Source organism: Mustela erminea, chromosome 7 (genome assembly GCF_009829155.1).
Source record: "Mustela erminea isolate mMusErm1 chromosome 7, mMusErm1.Pri, whole genome shotgun sequence".
Taxonomy (NCBI): domain Eukaryota; kingdom Metazoa; phylum Chordata; class Mammalia; order Carnivora; family Mustelidae; genus Mustela; species Mustela erminea.
Window position 1 is genome coordinate 91,223,490 of NC_045620.1, and position 21,200 is coordinate 91,244,689.

Consider the following 21,200-nt stretch of genomic DNA (forward strand, 5'->3'; position numbering starts at 1 on the left):
ATTTATTAACTTCCTGCAAGTCCTGAACGGGTCGGTACTCCCCAGTCTCAGTCTTTTTGACTGGCAGCAAAGGTGTGTTCCATGGGGATTTGCAAGGAACTAGGATTCCGTCTCCTTGGAGGCAGTTAATGTGTTTTCTGTTCCCTCTCTTTGCTTCCCAAGGGAAGGAGTACTGCCGGACGCGAACAGCCATAGCCGTCGCTTTTAATTGTACCACCACTGGAGGCTGTCCCTTGGCCAAGCCAGGGGGCTTCCCTTCTGCCCAGACCTCGGGAAACTCGACCTGTAGGGTTTGGAGTAGGCTCCCCCAGTTTGTCTCCTCTGGTTTTGAGACTGGCTCATAAAGGAGGTATTTATTCATCTACTGCCATAAGCACCTGCGCAGTGGGTTGTCTCAAGGTTACAGTCATGTCTCCTTCCGAGAACTGAATGCCAGCTCGTAACTTGTGGAGGAGATCTCTTCCCATTAAGTTATAGGGGGCGTTAGGGAGGACCAAAAATTGATGTTTAACTACTCCTGAGGCCAAATTTTAAGTCCTTTCTCATGTCCATTTATGTCTTTCTCTGCCATTTGCTCCTTGTACCCAGACTTCCTCTCCAGATAGTTTTCCCATAGGTTTAAGTAATGATGAAAATTGGGCTTGCGTGTCCATCAAAAAATCAATTGATTTCCCCTCCACTTTAATTTTTACTCTGGCGGCCAGCATTGCCGTCTTCCTTTTGGGGCACTCCCTGGCCCAATGTCCTTTTTCCTTACAGTAAGCGCACTGATCTGAATCTAAATCTTCCCGCCTGCCTTCTTTGTGCTTAGGGTTTTCCTTCCATTTACCATCCCCTGCCTACCTCATGTAATGCCAAAACCTTAACCAGGTTTTTTTGGTCTGTTTTTCATCCTTTTGTGCATCCTTGTTGTTAAACACCTTTTCAGCTATTCCCACTAACTCAGATTCTTTCCTTCAAATCCTTCAATTTTCTGAAGTTTCTTCCTTATATCTGGGGCTGACTGACTGGCCAAAGGAAGATCGTCTAAATGAGCTATTGTGCAACTTCTCTGAAGTTTACCTCAAGTTGTCTAGCTTAGGTAAACAAACATTTACTTTTACCTCTCTGTAAGTTACAGATAACTTAAGAAAAAGTTTCCCTAGTCTGGAAGAGCAAACATTACAGAACCAGTAATGCTTAAAATAAGACAAACATAAAGAGACACAACATTACTGGGTGCCTGGGTGGCTCAGTGGCTGGCTGCGTCCAGCTTCTCCCCGGTGGGCCATACCCTGGAGCTCTGCAACCAAACAGACAGACAGGATCCTGAGATCTTACCTCCGGAGGTTTTTCCCCAGAAACTCTGATGCTGGCTCAATTCTCGTAGTTTGATCCCAGACGAGCCCCCAGTGTTAGGGTCCGTAATCAAAGGAGCGAGACTGATACAAAGCAAAAGTCAAGCAAAGCTTTATTTCACACCAAGCATTGAGATTCAAACCGACCAGTCGGGGCTGTCTCTTACAAAGAGGCAACGACCCTTCCCAGCCTCACAGACTAACTTTTATAGAGGTGGTTGAGTCTGGCTTATACACAGGTGGCCAATGAGATTGCAATACACAGGGAATACTGCATAGTCATGCTAGGTCGGCAAAACTGGTGGCCAGTTGAATTTCAACTTACCATAGTAAATATATGTGTGCCCTACTGATTGGATGTCTCCACCTGGCCTGGCCCACCCTTGTATCTGGGCTTTGCAAATAAATTCCTCTGGGCGGGGCAGGGTCAATCTAAGTTTACAACCGAATGGCTCCCTCTGGCTAACTAGGCCCTTACAGCATGTAGCTGTCCAGTTTTCCCAGCCCCATTTGTCGAAGAGACTGTCTTTTTCCCATTGCATATTCTTGCTTCCTTTGTCAAACATTAACTGATCATATAATCAGTTTGTATTTATTATTAATAGTATATTATTTCTGGGCTCTCTATTTTGTTCCATTGATCTGTGTATTGTTTTTGTTTTGTTTTGTTTTTGGTGCCAGTACCATACTGTTTTGATTATTGTAGCTTTGCAGTATATCTTGAAATCTGGGTTTGTGATACCTCCAGTTTTGTTTTTCTTTTTCAAAATTACTTTGTCTATTTAGGGTCTTTTGTGGTTCCATACAAATTTTAGGATTATTTGTTCTATTTCTATGAGAAGTATTAGTGGTATTTTGATAGGGATTGCGTTAAATCTGTAGATTGCTTTGGGTAGTATGGACATTTTAACAATACTGGTTCTTCTAATCCATGAGCATAGAATATCTTTCATTTGTGTTGTCTTTAATTTCTTCCATTGGTGTTTTATAGTTTTCAGAGTACCAAGTCTTTTACCTCCTTGGTTAAATTTATTCTTAGGCATTTTATTATGTTTTGCTATGTTTCATCTTGATAATTACTATAGCTACTCTACCTCTTTTTTGATTGTTTGCAAGTAAATCTTTTTAATCTGTCCTTTAATTTTCAACCTGTTTGTCTTTTTGGGCCTAAAGTGTGTCTCCTATAGACAGCATACAGTTGAATCTTCTTTTTCATGCAGTCTAACACAACATATGCCTCTGATTGGATTATTTAGTTCACTCACATGTTTGGATTTATTTCTATTTAACTTTTTAATATGTCTCCTGTCTGTGTTGATCCTTTAGTCCTCCTTATATTGCCACCTTTTGTATTAAGTAGATAATTTTCTCTTATTCTGATTTTTAAAATTATTATTCTTGAGTTATTTTTAGGGCTTACATTCATATTAACTTATCAGAATCTGCTTCAGATTCATTAGGACTTAGTTCCAATGACATTTAGAAACTGTATCCCCAGATATGTCCATTCTCTATCCCCTTTTTAATGCTATTACTGTGAGGCATAGGTCTGTATGTGTTAAATACACAGCAATATATTTATATTTAGAACTTCATAAATCTTAGTTTTTTTTGAAGATTTTGGCAGGAGGGAGAATAACAACTATATATTTGTAGAGATTGATATACTAACCTTCTTATTTTCCCTTTTTCGTACTCATTTCTTCCCTTCTTTTGAGTTCTTATTATGTGGTGGTATTTCCTTATTCCATTGCGACTCTATTCCTGTTATCTCCTTTTGGTATCATTATCAAATATATTTCTGTGTTATAGCTCAGCAATATGGTTAGATACATTTTGTTTCATACAGTAGCTTTTTATTTTATTTTTTAAAAGATTTTATTTATTTGTTTGAGACTGAGAGAGCACAAGTAGGGAGGAGGATTGGAAGGATTGGAAGGATTGGAAGGAGAGAGAGAAGTAGATTCCCTGCTGAGCAGGGAACATGACATTGAGATCATGACCTGAGCCAAAGGCAGATGCCCAACTGATTGAGCCTCTCAGGTGCCCCTACAGTTCCTTTTTAAATCAGTGAAAGGAAGAAGGGAGAATAAATACACAATTATACTATCTTTCGCAGTTGCCTACAAAATTGCTTTGATTGCCTTTTTGTTGTGTTCCATAAATTTGAATTACTCGCTGGTTGTCACTTGCTTTCAACCTGAAGAACTTCCCTTAATATTTCCTGTAAAACCAGATTGTGATCAACAGATCTTCTGATCTTCTGTTTGGTTTATCTCAGGCTTAAATTTTTTCTTTTTTTTTTTTCCCTTTTATTTTTATTTATTTTTAAATTAACATATAATGGATTATTGGTTTCAGAGGTACAGATCTGTGATTCATCAGTCTTATATAATACCCAGTGCTCATTATATCATGTGCCCTCCTTAATGTCCATCACCTTGTTACCCCATCCCTCCATCCCTAACCCCTTCCAACAACTCTCAGTTTGATTCCCATGATTAAGAGTCTCATACAGTTTGTCTCCAACTCTGGGTTCATCTTGTTTTATTTTTTCCTCTCTTCCCCTATGATCCTCTGTTTTGTTTCTTAAATTCCATATAGGAGTAAGATCATATGATAATTATCTTTCTGTTACTGATTTATTTTGCTTAGCATAATATTCTCTAGTTCCATACACGTTGCAAATGGCAAGATTCCATTTTTTGATGGCTGAGTAATATTCCATTTGTGTGTGTGTGTGTGTGTGTGTGTGTGTGTGTGTGTATACCACATCTTCTTTATTCATTCATCTGTCGATGGACATCTGGGCTCTTTCCATAGTTTGGTTATTGTAGTTTGGTATAGTAGTGCATTTGCTGGGCTGTAGGGGAGCTCTGTTTTCAACTTTTTGAGGAACCTGTTTATTGTTTTCCAGAGTGGCTGGACCAGCTTGCATTCCCACACAAATTCTTTTAGTCCTGGAAGCTTTTTTTTTTTTTTTTTTTAAGATTTTATTTATTTATTTGGCAGAGTTCAAGAGTAGGCAGAGAGGCAGGCAGAGAGAGAGAGGGGAAAGCAGGCTCCCTGCTGAGTAGAGAGCCTGATGTGGGGCTTGATCCCAGGACCCTGGGATAATGATCTGAGCCGAAGATAGAGACTGTAACCCACTGAGTCACCCAAGCGCCCCTAGTCCTGGAAGCTTTTTTTCTCTTCTTCTATTTTGAATGACTTCTAGCTGGACAAAGTACTCTTGGCTGTATATTTTTCTCATTTAGCACCCTGAATATATCATGCCAGTCCTTTCTGGTCTGGCAAGTCTCTGTGGATAGGTCTGCTGCCAGTCTAATGTTTCTACCCTTGTAGGTTATGGACTGATTGTCCCAAGCTGCTTTCAGGATTTTCTCTTTGTCTCTGAGATATGCATGTTTCACTATTACCTGTCAAGTTGTTGAACTATTTTTATTGATTTTGAGGGGGTTCTCTGTGCCTCCTGGACTTGAATGCCTGTTTTCTTCCCCCAGTTAGGGGCCCCCCTTTCCTTTTCTGGGATCCCAATTATTTCAATATTGTTTTGCTTTATGGTATCATTTATCTCTTGAATTCTACCTTCATGATCCAGTAGTTTATCTCTCTTTCTTCTCTGTCATTTCATCTTCTATATCACTAATTCTTTCTTTGCCTCATTTATCCTAGAGTCTTCAATTTTTATTGCCTCTCATTAATAACCTTTTTTATTTTGACTTGCTTAGATTTTAGTTCTTTTGTCTCTCCAGAAAGGGATTCTTTTAGTATGTTTATAATTGTTATTCTGAACTCCAGTTCTGACTTCTTACTTACCTCTGTACGGATTAGATCCCTGGCAATAAGTACTGCCTCTTGTTCTCTTTTTTGAGGTGAGTTTTTCTGTCTTGTCATTTTTCTGTCTCGTAGAAAGTGTATGCTTTTCAATTTGTAGGATATTATTCTTTTTTTACATCTCTGGTTGAGTTTGTAGGTGTTCAGAATGATATGATAGCTATCTAGATGAATTCCTGGGACTAGAAGAAACGAAGGTCTCCTACTCCTCTGCTATCTTGGACTATCTTCTGCTTTTTTTTTTTCTTTTTCTTTTTAATGTATGCCTTTACAGTGGTAAATTTCCCTTTAGCACTGCTTTTGCTGAATCCCTTAAGTTTGGGTATTTTGTGTCTTCATATTCATTTGTGTCAAAGTTGTTTTTGTTTTTGTTTTTCCCTTGTGACTTCTTGTTTGATTTATTGTTTATTTTTTTTTAAAGCATATAGTGTTTAATTTCCATATGTTTGTGGAAATTTCCAGTTTTTTCTGTGCCATTGATTTCTAGTTTCATTCCATTGTGATTGGAAAAGACATTGTATTTCAGGCTTCTTTAGTTTGTTAAGACTTTTGTGGCCTAAAATGTTCTATCCTAAAGAATGTTCCATATGTACTTGAAAAAAATGTATATTCCGGCGGCGGGGGGTGGGGTGGGGGCTGGGTGGCTCAGTCTTTAAGTGTTTGCCTTCCACTCTGGTCATGATCCCAGAGTCCTGGGATTGAGCCCCACATCAGGTTCCCTGCTCAGCAGGAAGCCTGCTTCTCCCTCTCCCACTGCTTGTGTTCCCTCTCTTGCTGTCTCTCTTTGTGTCAAATAAATAAAATCTTAAAAAAAAAAAGCATATTCTGCTGTTTTTAGGTGGAGTTTTCTGTATATGTGTTAGGTCTAGTTGGTCTATAGTGTTGTTCACTTTATTTACATATTGTTCTTCCATATGGTGGTTTTATCCATTATTGAAAGTGAGGTATTGAAGTCTTTTAATATACTGTGTTGCTGTATATTTCTCCTTCAAGTTTTTAAAAATTTGCCTTATTGGTTTGGGAGCTCTAAGATTGGGTCCACAAATATTTGTAATTGTTGTATCTTCTTGGTGATTTGACCCTTCTATGGTTTTATAGCGTCCTTTGTCTCGTAACAGTTTTTTATTTAAAATCTGTTTCATTTGAATTTAGTATAGCTACTCCTTTGCTCTTTTGGTTACTATTTGCATGGAATATCCTTTTCCATCCTTTCACTTTCAGCGTATATGTGTCCTTAGATCTCATAGGCAGCATATATTTGGAAGACTACTAACCTTTAATATTAAAAAACTATTCAGGGAAGGGCTCTTTATTTATTTATTTATTTTAAAGATTTTATTTATTTATTTGACAGAGAGAGTTCACAGTAGACAGAGAGGCAGGCAGAGAGAGAGAGAGGGAAGCAGGCTCCCTGCTGAGCAGAGAGCCCGATGCGGGACTCGATCCCAGGATCCTGAGATCATGACCTGAGCCGAAGGCAGCGGCTTAACCCGCTGAGTGACCCAGGCGCCCAGGGAAGGGCTCTTTCAAGTTGTTAATTTATGCCAAAAAAAAACCCAAAACAAAACATTTAATCTCAGATGAAGAGTTGATGACACCTGCTTAGCTTTGAAGCATTCATCTTAAGAATCCTTCAAATATTTGGGCTATAGTCAGAGGCAGTAGTGGGAAAGTTGATCAATCATATGGGAATGTATTAATTAGTTTTCTTGATGATGTCTAAACAGGTGATAAAAATAGGAAGTTCTGGGGAATTTCTGGATTTTCTTTTTTTTTTTTAATATTTTTTATTTATTTGACAGAGATCACAAGTAGGCAGAGAGGCAGGCAGAGAGAGATGGGGAAGCAGGCTCCCTGCTGAGCAGAGAGCGCAGTGCTCTATCCCAGGACCCTGGGATCATGACCTGAGCGGAAGGCAGAGGCCTTAACCCACCGAGCCACCCAGGTGCCCCGGGAATGGATTTTCTAGTAAGAACTTTTAGCATTTAATTTTTAGGTTTTCTTTAAACTGATAAAACTAAGGGGGGAATGGTTGTTTTCTCATACATTGGGTTAGTTCTCAAAGTGCTAGTTTCTTAATATTGTATCATTACTAATATCCTAAAGAATTGAACTCTCTTTTTATAAGCTGTTGTGAAGCAACTCTTTTCAAAGGCAAGACCCCATGGTCTACAGCAAGCATTATTTAGCTGCAGTGACTAGCCATTTTAAACATTTATGTTGGGATTCTTTCCTGGAGGGCTCAAAGAAGACTGTGCTAGAATTTTGGTTGTATTGTTACATATTTAGGTATTTCAAATGTCCAGAATGCATTTGCAAAACAGTTTTCTTTATTTTTTATTCTTTGTCCCTTAAACATTGCCATTGAAGCAAGATGGGTGTGATCCATGGTACTCTACCTTTAGAGAAAAACCTCTTGGAAGAATTGATATCTTAGAAATCTCTTTAGTTATTGAATAGATTTTAAACAAGCTGGCCTTTCTGTAACCAAAAATACATTGTTATAAGTTCTCTCTGTAAAAGTGTTCTTTGAGTGTAGTAACAATGTTTTAAGTCTGGAAAAAATCTGATGACCTTGGATTTCCTTCAGAGGCTCTTTCACATTTGTGGTTCTTAATAATTTTTAGTATTCATCTTTTCTTGGCTTATAACTGCCTGTTTTACTTTTATAACTTCTTCCCTTTTCATGGACATTGTGTGTTTATATCTTTGAGGATCTGAGATACTCATTTTAAAGTGTTTTGAAAGTATAGTTTGTAATTGCATTTTTATTAGCAGGAGTGTTTTTTTTGTTGTTGTTTTCTCTTTGGTGTACCCTTCACTACCTGGTGTTTTTGTGATTGTCTTTACTTTGCCCCTTGTGGCTGCTTTTTATTATTTTTTTTTATTTTTATTTTTTTTAAATTTTTTTAAAGATTTTATTTATTTATCAGAGAGAGAGGGGGAGAGAGCGAGCACAGGCAGACAGAATGGCAGGCAGAGGCAGAGGGAGAAGCAGGCTCCCTGCTGAGCAAGGAGCCCGATGTGGGACTCGATCCCAGGACGCTGGGATCATGACCTGAGCCGAAGGCAGCTGCTTAACCAACTGAGCCACCCAGGCGTCCCTTGTGGCTGCTTTTTAAAGAAGAGGTCTTATATTGAAGCTTCGGGTTTTTATTTTCCAGGGATATTGGAGAAAATCTCAGGAATCAGTCTCTGAACCAGTGGGTGACTTGACCTAGCTCATTTTTGTTTGATTGCCTTGGATCTTTTCCATTTGCATTGCTTCAGCCTTGAGCTGTAGTCACAGCTTTTACTGCTTCCTTTCACAGTTGAGGGACCCCTGCTCTAACCCCTGATCTCACAAAATAGCCTGATGTTTGTTCCCACGGTCTCCACAATGAGTTGATTTTAGTCCCTATTGTTAGGGTTCATTTCTTAGGTGTCTCAAATAGTAAGATTTTAAAGTTAGTAACTTGCTTGTTTCTGCTTGCTTCTTTTACTTCTAGGGGTAAAGGAGGTTAAAGAACTGCCCTGGTTTATTGGAAAGTATGTTGAGTTCTAACTGGATAACCTTAAGACTGTTTTTAAATTTTTATCTTTTTAAGGATTTGTTTATTTATTTTGGAGAGAGAGAGAAAGAGAGCCATGTGTGAGCATGCATGCGTGAGGGCAGCGGGGAGGGGCAAAGAGAGAGAGGGAGAGAATTGCAAGCAGACTTTGTGCTCAGCATAGAGCCTGACACTGGACCCCCAGGTCATGACCTGAAGTGAAATGAAGAGTCGGTAACCAACTGAGTCACCCAGGTGCTCCTGTTCTTTATTTTTAAGTTAAGGTAGTAATTTGGACAATGGTTGTGGAGTTGAAGTGTTTTTTTTATATATATATATATATATATATATATATATATATATATATATATAGACACACACACACACACATTTGAAAATGCTTTAGAAACTGAGAAGTACAAGCTAAAGTTTAGATTTTATTATTATCTAATAACAATGATTGTGTCACTACTCTATTTAAATCTGCTTTTGATTTTCAGGTTGTTCCATTGACCTGTCATGTATGGCAACAGCCACTATATCAAGGCAATAGTAGGACACAGATTCCTAATACTACTGTGGTCTCTGTGGAAAAAACAGTTCGGTGGAGGCCTAAGGCTGATCAGGTGTGTCTTGTGTAACTAGCAAACTATTTTTCTCTTCATAAGCAGCATGAGAAATTCTGATTTAGCTGTTAAGAATAGTAAGAGGGGATTTAGAGAGGAGAAGGGTGTTGGGGGAAATTGGAAGGGGAGGTGAACCATGAGAGTCTATGGACTCTGAAAAACAATCTGAGGGTTTTGAAGGGGTGGCGGGTGGGAGGTCGGGGTACCAGGTGGTAGTTATTATAGAGGGCACGGATTGCATGGAGCACTGGGTGTGGTGCAAAAATAATGAATACTGTTATGCTGAAAATAAATAAAAAATAAATTAAAAAAAGAATAGTAAGAGGTGAATTACTTTAATATTCATTTTTCTAATAGATCTTTAACAATTTTAATTATGTAGACTAGCTAATTCAGTTTCTTTTTTATCTCAGGACTCCTTTACATTTTTTGTAAGTATTTTAAGCATCTTTTGTTCATAAGGATTATCTATATTGATATTTAGCTTACTAGAAATTAAAAAATTTAAAAATATTTTAAAAATAATAAACCCATTATATATTAGCATAAATAATATATTTTAAAAATGAGAAATAACTTTTTATTTTTTTAGGATTATTTACTTATTTAAATAAGTTTTATTTATTTATCTCCGCTGAGCAGAGAGCCCGATGCGGGGCTCAATCCCTGGACTGTGAGGTCATGACATGAGCCTAAGGCAGAGGCTTAACCCACTGAGGCACCCATGTGCCCTGAAAAATAACTATTTTCCAAGACAAAAAAATTAGTTGAAAGAGTGACATTGTTTTACATTTTTGTGTATCTCTTTAATGACAGGCGTAATGAAAGATGATGTATTAGACAGGATTCTCTAGAAAAACAAAACTGATAGGAGACATACATACATATATGTATATACACACACACATAAAATAAGGAATTTGCTCTTGTGATGGCTGAGAATTCTAAGATCTGCAGCCTGGAGACTGAGGAGAGGTGATAGTATAGTCGTAATCTGAATCCAAAGGCCTGAGAACCAGGAGAACTGATGGTGTAAGTTCTATTCTGAACCCAAATCTAAAGGCAGGAGAAGACCAGCCTTAAGACCATCAGGCAGAGAGAGTGAATTCTGTTTTGCTCAGCCTTTTGTTCCATTCAGGCCTTTAATGGATTGGATGAAGCTTGCCCACAGTAGAAAGAGTAATCTGCTTTACTCAGTATGTGGACAAATGTTAGACATAGAGACATACAGAATAATGTTTAACCAAATATCTGGTCATCTGGTGGTTTAGCCAAGTTGACACATAAAATTAACCATCACAGGGGTACCTGGGTGGCTCAGTGGGTTAAAGCTTCTGCCTTCGGCTCAGGTCATGATCCCAGGGTTCTGGGATCGAGTCCCGCATCGGGCTCTCTGCTCAGCAGGGAGCCTGCTTACCCCCCTCTCCCTGCCTGCCTTTCTGCCTACTTGTGATCTCTGTCTGTCAAATGAGTAAATAAAATCTTAAAAAAAAAGTTAACTGTCACAGTTGGAGTCTTATATTTGTTTGTGCATTTAGTCTGCTGGGATACATTGAAGTATGTGAAAAAAAATCTGGCCTTGCGTAGATGGAGCTGCGCGAAGATTTCCTGAGAGAATGTCTATGATGGCCAGTGATCTTTGGACCATACTTTGAGTACTAATCTAGAGTATAGTCATGAATTTAGAAGAGATGGAAAACTAGGGAGCAGATAGGAAAGAAGCTTACATATGTTTGCTGGAGGGAAAAAAAAATGCAACCTTATTCGTAATGGTTAAATATTTAAGGTTGATTATCTAATAACTTGGTTATCAGATTTTTTCTGGTACCTTCCTTTTCCCCTAAATTGCAGTGATGATCCATTTGATGCAAGATATGGAGGAAGGAGATTTGCTATCATCAGGGGAAAAAAGAGGGTTAAAAGAAATCTTTGGGGCGCCTGGGTGGCTCAGTGGGTTAAGCCGCTGCCTTCGGCTCAGGTCATGATCTCAGGGTCCTGGGATCGAGTCCCGCATCGGGCTCTCTGCTCAGCAGGGAGCCTGCTTCCTCCTCTCTCTCTCTCTCTGCCTGCCTCTCTGCCTACTTGTGATCTCTCTCTGTCAAATAAATAAATAAAATCTTTAAAAAAAAAGAAAAAAAAGAAAAAAAAGAAATCTTGACTGGAAAGTGCATAGGATTCTGGGACCTTTAACTGGAAGGGGAATTGCGTGCCCCAGAATTTGTTGAAGTCCTAATCCCCAGTATTTTAGAAGGTTTCCTTGTTTGAAAATAGGGTGATTGCAAATATAACTTAGAGCATACTGAAGTATGGTAGGCCCTTAATCCAATATAACTGATATCCTTTTAAGAGAGGAGAACGGCATGTGTAAGAGACACACACAGGAAGAAATCAGCCTTGTAAAGGCAGAGGCAGAAAATGGAGATACACTGTCCCAGGCCAAAGAATGCCTGGGGCTATCTGAGGGAAGAAGTAAAGAAGGAGCCTGCCTGGAGGCTTTGGGTGGAGCATGACCCTGCCAGCACTGATTCCAGACTTCTAGCCTCCACAACTCTAGCCTGTGAGAAAATAAATTTCTGTTGTTTTGAACCCCCCAATTTGTGTAACTTTGTTATGGCAGTCCTAGGAAATGAATATAGGGATATATCCCCAAATAGTTTCATATTCTCTGAGGACAATTTATGTAGAGTGTGGTCCAAAAATAGATGTCTTCCCCTTTTGTCCCTGTCTTATGATACTATATACCATGGATAGATCCTGTAGCTCTTTATTTCTGCCTTTTTATGCCTGGGTTCCTCAGTCTAGCAGGAGCATTATGCCATTTTTTAATTCCCTTTCCTCTTTTCTCCTTCTTGTTATTCTGTTTGTTCATCTTTGTTGCTGTTATCTGAGTTACCTCTCTTTATTCATTGGAAACTATAGCTTTTGCTGCCCTGTTCTCAGTTTCTTTCACTTCAGCTTACATTACCCATGTAGTGCCTAAAGCTCCTGGATCTTTGATCTAACCTTCACAGATCTTTTCCTCTACTTCTCCTCCTACACTTCTGCCCCTACTACGTTATTATCTGATGATCACAGTCTAGACCATGTCAACCCCAGCAACTGAGTACAAATGTCTCATGCTCTCTTTCCCTCCAGCTGCTATTTGGTTTAATATTCTGCTCCTTGTTAAATGAAATTTTCAGGAATTTTCTCTGTTTCCTGCTACGTTAACCTTATTGATGTATAATTTAAATACAGCAGTCCTCTTCTAGGTATACAGTTTGATGAGCTTTGGCACATATTTACAGTCATAACCACTACCACATTTGAGATATACAAGATTGTCATGGCCCTGGAAAGGTTCCCTTGTGCCTCGATATATAACTAGTCATGTCCCCATCCTTAGTCCCTGGCAACCTCTGATCTGATTTCTGTCCCTATAGTTTTGCCCTTTCAGAATTGAAGTGTATAGGTTTTTGAGACTGGCTTCTTTCATTTAGCACATGCTTTTCATATTGTATGAATTAATAGTTCTTTTTAATTTTTTATTGCTGAGTAGTATTCCATACAGGTGAAGGTTTTTGGCAGACAAATGGTTTCATTCTCTTGGTAAATACTTAACAATGAGATTGCTGTCTGATAAAGTAATTATATGTTTAATGTTATGAGAACATACTAAACTGTTTTCCAAAGTGGCTGTACCGATTTGCCTTCTCCCATAATATATGAGAGTTCTAGTTGATTTGTATCCTTGCCAGCTCTTGGTATTGCCAGTAGTTGTGTTTTAAAATTTTTAACCATTTTATACAGAGGTGTATTATGGTGTCTCATTGTGGCTTTAGTATGCATTTTGCTAATGACTAATGATACTGTACATCTTTTTGTGTGCTTATTTGCCACCTATGTTTCTTCTTTGATGTAGGGTCTTTTAAAATCTTTCCCCCATTTTTAATGGTTTATTTATTCCATTTGTTGAGTTTGGAAGTTCTTTATAAATTCTGGATGCAAGTCCTATATCAAATGTGTATTTTGTAAGTTTTTCTTTGAATTCTATGTATCAGGATGCCTGGGTGGCTCAGTTGGTTAAGCCTCTGTCTGCCTTAAGCTCAGGTCATGATCCCAGGGTGCAGAGATTGAACCCTGAATTGGGCTCCCTGCTCAGTGGGTTGTCTGCTTCTCCCTCTACCACTCCCCCTGCTGTGCTCTGTCTGTCTGTCTGTCTCTGACAAATAAATAAATAAATAAGTAAAATCTTTTAAAAAAAACCCACATAAAAAATGAATTCTGTGCCTCTTTTGAAGAGCAGAAGCTTTGATTTTGATGAAGTTGTTATATAGATTTGGGGTTTTTTTTTAGTGGTTTGTATTGTTGTGTTCTGAGAAATTTTTTCCTAATCTCGTGTCACAAAGATTTTGTTCTATATATTTTCTAGAACAAGGTTTCTTAACCTTGGCCTTTTTGACATTTTGGGCTAGATAGTTCCTTATTGGGTGGAGCTGTCCTGTGTGTTATAGTGTTTAGCAGCATTCTTGACCTTTCCCCACTAGATATCAGGAGTATTCCCCCTTGTTGTAACTGTGAAGCATGTCTCCAAATATTGCCAAATGTCCTGTGGTTGAGGGAAGAGGGAGTGTCAAAATTTTACCCAGTTGTGAACCCGTTTCTGAAGTTTTATAGTTGTAGATTTTACATTTATTATATATGATCCATTTTAGTTGGTTTTTGTATATGATGTGAAGTAAGGGTACAGCTTTATTTTTTTACATAGGAGTATTTAATTGTCATTACAACACCATCTGCTGAAAATACTGTAACTTTTGTCTAATGCTTCTTTGGCATCTTTATAAAAAACAGATTGACTGTAAATGTGTTGGTCTGTTTCTGAACTCTGTTCCATTGATTTATATGTCTGTCATGCCAGTCCCACACTCTTAATTATTATACTGTCCTAAAATCAGGTAGTGTGAGTTCTCCCACTTTGTTCCTCTTTTGAAAAATGGTTTTGTTTATGTTAGATTCTTGTAATTTCTGTATAAATTTAGGATCAGCTTCTCTATTAAAAAAGCCTGATGGGATTTTGATTAAGATTGCCTTGAAGGGCGCCTGGGTGGCTCAGTGGGTTAAACCTCTGCCTCTCGCTCAGGTCATGATCTCAGGGTCCTTGGATTGAGCCCCGCATTGGACTCTCTGCTCAGCAGGGAGCCTGCGTCCCCCTGTCTGCCTGCTTCTCTGCCTACTTTTGATCTCTCTCTGTCAAATAAATAAAATCTTAAAAAAAAAAAAAAAGGTTGCCTTGAGTTATATGTCAGTTTGGAGAGAATTGACATCTTAATAATAGTTGAGTTCTCTAATCCACAAACAACAGTTCTTTCAGTTTCATTTAGGTGTTTATTTTTTCGTCAGTGTTTTGTTGTCTTCAGTGTAACAAACTTAACACGTGTTTGTGTTAGACTGACTTTTTTTTTAAACGTTGCTTTTATTTAAGGTGTAATTAATCGTACTGATGTTTTTAAAAATTTCAGTTTTCTATTGATTACGAGTGTATGGAAATATAAATAACTGTATAATGAACTTGTATCCAGTGACCTTGCTAATCACATTTACTGGTTTTAGTGGTAGACTTCTGTAGATTTTTTTTAGGATCCTGGCCCCCCCCTTTTTTTTTTTGAGAAAAGGAGAGAGAGTGGAGAGGGGCAGTGGGAGAGAGAGAGAGAGAGAGAAAGAATCCCAAGCAGGCTCCACACCCAGCGCAGAGCCTGTGGAGCTCGCTCACATGACCCTGAGATCATGACCTGAGTTGAAATCTAGAGTCAGACACTTCATCAACAGAGCAACCCAGGTCCTCTAGGACTTTCTAAGTCCTACAGTTATATCAACTGTAGTTTTTTCTCCTTTTTAATATATGTACCTTATATCACTGGTTAAGATCTACTTATTATTTTACTTAATCTGCTTTGTGTTCTGACCTCAACTCTGTGTAAGCAAATTTTGCTAACATTTGTGTAGCTGAATACAGTGAGCACTTTTCTGTGCTCATTTTAGCTACAGTAAATAGCATTTGACACCATTAACCATTGCATAACTTCTTAAAATGATTTCCTTTCTTAGCTCCTACTAGTTTTCTTTCTACTCTTCTGCTATTCTCTCTCAGTTTCCTTTGCTGCTTTATCTTCCCCCTGTTAAACTTCAAAGTCAAAGGTTGCAAGCCATGGGCCTCAATAATGGTTAAATGTGGTTTTCAGAAAAAACATTTTTTTTTCGCACAGTTTTTAAAATTTTGAAATAGAACACTTTAAAATATTTTATTTATTTATTTATTTGTCAGAGAGAGAGAGAGGCAGAGAGAGAGGGAGAAAGAGAGAGTGAGTGCACAAGCAGGCAGAGTGGCAGGCAGAGTCAGAGAGAGAAGCAGACTCCCTGCCAGGCAAGGATCCTGATGCGGGACTTGATCCCAGGAATCTGGGTTGTCATGACCTGAGTCGAAGACAGTGGCTTAACCAACTGAGCCACTCAGGTGTCCCGAAATAGAACCCTTTAAAGTGTGTATGCAGTGCATATTTGGCCACAGGTCCCAACACTCTAACTTCAGGCAGATTTACTCATTTCTCTTACTTCCCTGGCCCTGTTCACTTGAGTTTTTGACTTCTGCTTGAAGTTTTGGGATGTTTTAGTTCTCATTTGGATCTGGGGGGTTAAATATATCTGTATACTTAAAAATCCCAAATTTGTATCTCTAATCTTTATTTCTCCCTCAAAATGTGTTTATGTCAAAAACATTAGAGATTCGAGGGCCTTTTTTTATTGATTAAAAAGGTATAACACAAGTGACCACTGTATGATAGAAACAGCAACATAATGTACAGAAACTTGTGACCAGTACCAGGTGTTGTATGTAAGTGTTAAATCACTAAACTGTACACCTGAAACTAATGTTTATTGAGATTTACATAAAAACTAAAACAAAGAAAAGAAAAAAAGATAAGAAAAAGAAAAAGATATGCATAAACAAAAGGAATGTTGAACAGGAATGTTTCATAATTTTATTTTATGATGGGAAATTATATATGTTTGCTTGGGGAGAAGAATGATTTAGTAGAGAGGGCAAATGGATGAAAGCAGGAGCTTAGTATAGGAAGGCAGTTGTTGAAAAGAATGGAATAAGATGATGCCTTTGGTAGGTACAGAGACTTTTTTAAAGTCACAAGATGAAAATAGAATTTAGATCTGATGATAGGAAGATAAGGAAGTTCCATCTCCTGCTCTTCACTTAATTGAAGTACAAGATGAGGTCATCAGCTGATATCCAAGATCTATAAAGAACTCCTCAAACTCAACACCCAAAAAATAGATAATCATGTCAAAAAATGGGCAGAAGACATGAACAGACACTTCTCCAATGAAGACATACAAATGGCTAACAGATAGATGAAAAAGTGTTCATCATCACTAGCCATCAGGGAAATTCAAATCAAAACCACATTGAGATACCACCTAACACCAGTTAGAATGGCCAGAATTAACAAGACAGGAAACAATAAGTGTTGAAGAGGATGTGGAGAAGGGGGAACCCTTTTACACTGTTGGTGGGAATGCAAATTGGTGCAGCCACTTGAGAGAACAGTGTGGAGATTCCTTAAGAAATTAAAAATAGAGCTACAGTATAATTCTGCAATTGTACTACTGGGTATTTACCCCAAAGATACAGATGTGGTGAAAAGAAGGGCCCTCTGTACCCCAATGCTCATAGCAGCAATGGCCACAATTGCCAAACTGTGGAAAGAGCCAAGATGCCCTTCAACAGACAAATGGATAAAGAAGATGTGGTCCGGGGCACCTGGGTGGCTCAGTGGGTTAAGCCTCTGCCTTCGGCTCAGGTCATGGTCCCAGGGTCCTGGGATCAAGCCCAGTATCGGATTCTCTGCTCACCGGGGAGCCTGCTTCCCTTCCTCTCTCTCTGCCTGCCTCTCTGCCTACTTGTGATCTCTCTCTCTCTCTATCAAATAAATAAATAAAATCTTTAAAAAAAAAAAAAAGATGTGGTCCATATATACAATGGAGTATTATGCCTCCATCAGAAAGGATGAATACCCAACTTTTGTATCAACATGGATGGGACTGGAGGAGATTATGCTGAGTGAAATAAGTCAAGCAGAGAGAGGCGATTATCATATGGTTTCACTTACTTGTGGAACATAAGGAATAACGTGGAGGACATTAGGAGAAGAAAAGGAAAAGTGAATTGGGGTAAATTGGAGGGGGAAACAAAGCATGAGATACTGTGGACTCTGAGAAACAAACTGAGGGTTTTGGAGGGGTGGGGGTTAGGTGAGCCTGGTGGTGGGTATTAAGGAGGGCATGGATTGCGTGGAGCACTGGGTGTGGTACATAAACAGTGAATCTTGGAACACTGAAAAAAAATGAAGAAGGAGAGTTCAGTAGTTCTGAGGAGAGAAAAGTGTAGTCATTTCAGCAAGTCAGTTCAGCAGGAAAATATAGTAGGGTTTCTAGGCAATTCTGAGTGCCCTTGAGGTTTAAGGTCATTACTTTTTTTAAAGATCCTCCCAATCATTTTTTTTTTCTTTTTTATAGATTTTATGTATTCGTTTGACACAGAGAGAATGACAGGGAGAGAGGGAACACAAGCAGGGGGAGTGTGAGTGGGAAAAGCAGGCTCCCTGATGAGGAGGGAGCGCTGCGGGGCTTGATCCCAGGACCCTGGGATCATGACCCCAGTCCAAGGTAGAAGCTTAACGACTGAGCCACCCAGGCATCCCTAATATCATCAATTTAAGGGAAAAACTGTTTGAGTTTGTGCTTTACTCAGCAGTGCGCCACTGCTTTGTTCGGATAAGGAGAAGGTTCGACTAGAGAACTGAGCTTTTACCAGGCAAATAGGATAATGGGAGAAGAGTGCAGGAAAGTTAAAGATGTTTGCAAGGCAGTGGTTATAAGGATGACTCTGAACTCTCAGAGTGGTAAAGAAGGAAATACAGGGGGCACCTGGGTTGCTCAGTGGGTTAAAGCCTCTGCTTTTGGCTCAGGTCATGATCCCAGGGTGCTGGGATCGATCCCCACATCTGGCTTTCTGCTCCCCAGGGAGCCTGCTTCCTCCTCTCTCTCTCTCTCTGCCTACCTGCGATCTCCCTCTGTCAAATAAATAAATAAAATCCTTAAAAAAAAAAAAAAGAAGGAAATACAGGAAAAGAAAGGAATTATGAAAAGTATAAATGTATTAGGATAATTGTCTTAATGAGGTTAAAGAATTACTGAGGTTGAGCTAGAGTAGAGTGCTCTGACTAGGCCAGAGGATGGGCAGGAGAGCCAACAGATAACCTGTCTCTTTGGAATGAGGAATAAACTGTGGGACCAAGTTCAAACCATGCTCGAGGAGACTGAGAGGAGTTGGGGACTAGAGATTTTTTGGTAGTCACACAATGACTGGAATTCCCCTGCTTTTGAACACTTCTTTGGTTCACTGTGCTCTATAGAGTGGAGTACTCTCAAAAGAAAAAATTTAAAATTAATCACCTTTTGTTTCCAAGTATTGAAAACATGATTTTGATGATCTGAGTTGGACTGATTTATCCAGCATAGCAGGGATTGAGATATTCTGGAATGTCAAAGGTCTACTGTTCTATAATCCCAGAAGCTGTAGATGAGGTTTTTTTCCCTGCATATATTCATATAACTGATAGTAAATAGTGGATAGTTGTGTATTTTTTTTTTTTCTTAACTTACTAAAAGAACATGTAATTAGTGAATTTTAGGTAATGGTAATTTTAACTAATAACTTCAAAAATGAAAGTGTTTGAGAAAATCATTCTGTATTATAATACATCTTTTTATAGATTTTGGGTTATTTGAGAATAAGAAATTTATACTCTCTTAAAACATTTGAAAAAATAAAAAAATAGAAAAAAGAAAAAAAAAGAAACATTTGAATTGGTTAAGAAAGAAAAGTTCAGGGGCACCTGGGTGGCTCAGTGGGTTAAAGGCTTTGCCTTCAGCTCAGGTCATGATCCCAGGATCCTGGGATCGAGCCCTGCATTGGGCTCTCTGCTTGGCAGGGAGTCTGCTCCCCACCCCCCAGCCCCCACCTGCCTCTCTGCCCACTTGTGATCTCTGTCTATCAAATTAATAAATAAAATCTTTTTTTAAAATTTTGGGCTTTCTTTATTTTTTTAAAAAGATTTTATTTATTTATTTGATAGACAGAGATCATAAGTAGGCAGAGAGGCAGGCAGAGAGAGAGGCGGTGGAAGCAGGCTCTCTGCTGAGCAGAGAGCCCGATGTGGGGCTCAATCCCAAGAGCCTGAGATTATGACCTGAGCTGAAGGCAGAGGCTTAACCCTCTGAGCCACCCAGGTGCCCCATAAATAAATAAAATCTTTAAAAAAAAAAAAAAAAGAAAGAAAAGTTCAGTAATAGACTTATTTACAAATCATGAAAATCAATAGGTTGAGGTGCCTGGGTGGCTCAGTTGGTTAATCGTCTGCCTTCAGCCCAAGTCATGGTCTTGGTCTTGGGATCAAGCCCCATGTTGGGCATTACGTTCAGTGTGGAGTCTGCTTCTCCTTTTCCCTCTACCCCTCCCCCTGCTCATGCTCATTCTCTCTCTTTCTTTCTGTCTGTCTCAAATTAATAAATAAAGTCTTAAAAAATATATAGGACAAGTTTACGGAATAAGGTTAGAAAACAAAGCAAGGCATTTGAAAATCCTGATCAATCTTAAGAATATGTATGAGTGAAAATGTTAGAGTGCTTGCAAATATGATTAAAATCTGATCTACCATTGCCAAGTAGGAAATGTACTAGAAAGAAATTTAGTACATCATCAGACTTAATTGGGAAAAAAAGATACTGTATTATAGTTTGATCAAATATAGAGTTCATTCCTAATCAAATTAATTAAATATGAAAGTAAAAGTGTACTTTCATAGCATGGTAGGAAGAATATCTTCATTAACCAATACGAAATTTAAAAGAAAAATGCTGATAAAGTTGTTAACCATTTGTCTTTTTTAAAATTTAAATTCAGTTAGACAACATATAGAACCTCAGTAATTTCAGATAGTCTTTAATTCAACATTGGTACTTAGTGTGGTCTGTGGATTGGTGCCAATCCATGAATTGGTTGTTTCAGGTCTATCAAGAGATAAGTACAAGAATATAGAAGTAGTTAGAAACTTTTAAAAATTTGACAGTAATTTTGGTTTTTAGAACTAAAAATTGGACATTTGGCCTTCTGTTTTATAATTTTGGCTTATATATCTTTTACATTTAATTTTGTAATTCAGATTTGTAATCAAATTGTAGGATTTCATGTAGAACCAAATATAGTGAAGAGAACTGTTAAAGAATAACAGAAATGCTAGTGATATAACACATTAAAAGTGGGTAGTGATGGGAAGAGCTCTATGTAGTTAATATTGTGAAAAATATACAGAAAGAACAGTTTTACTTTCTCCAAAAACACTATGATGAGAATGTTATCACACAGAAGCCAAATACTACATGAGTTAATGGATATTTGTATCTAAATATTAATGTATATGGTAACTTGGTCAATGATTTAGCATATTTTCCTTCAAAATTATTGTTTTAGAGAACAGAATGTTGGCAGTATCTTCCTCAAGAGATGGACTCTTCTCACACCTTGGATATAACCCAGACCGGGTTTAATATGAGAGAGGAAGGGACCGAAGTGACAGACCTCACCTCTGTGGAGGAAGGTATATTGACCCAACCAGAAAATCAAGGAAAGGAATCCAAGAGAGGTCTCTTATGTTCGCCGCTGCTAGGTAATGCCTCTTTATTTTTAACTAGTAGTAATAACATATTTATAACATACTTTGGGGGGACTTTGGGTCTTGCATCTAAATCTCTTTTTC

General features: G+C 38.3%; 1 protein-coding gene across 7 annotated transcripts in view; it reads left to right on the plus strand.

Moving 5' to 3' along the window:
• The window catches only part of ALMS1 (ALMS1 centrosome and basal body associated protein), a 202,152-nt gene that overhangs the window by 16,700 nt on the left and 164,252 nt on the right, over positions 1-21,200 (plus strand). For 6 of the 7 annotated variants that reach the window (XM_032352471.1, XM_032352467.1, XM_032352468.1 and 3 more), the window contains exons 2-3: positions 9,205-9,330; positions 20,915-21,110. In XM_032352471.1, coding sequence (XP_032208362.1) covers positions 9,205-9,330; positions 20,915-21,110 — 322 coding nt within the window. The remainder of the gene's footprint in view (positions 1-9,204; positions 9,331-20,914; positions 21,111-21,200) is intronic. The other variant, XM_032352469.1, reaches the window with a different exon arrangement.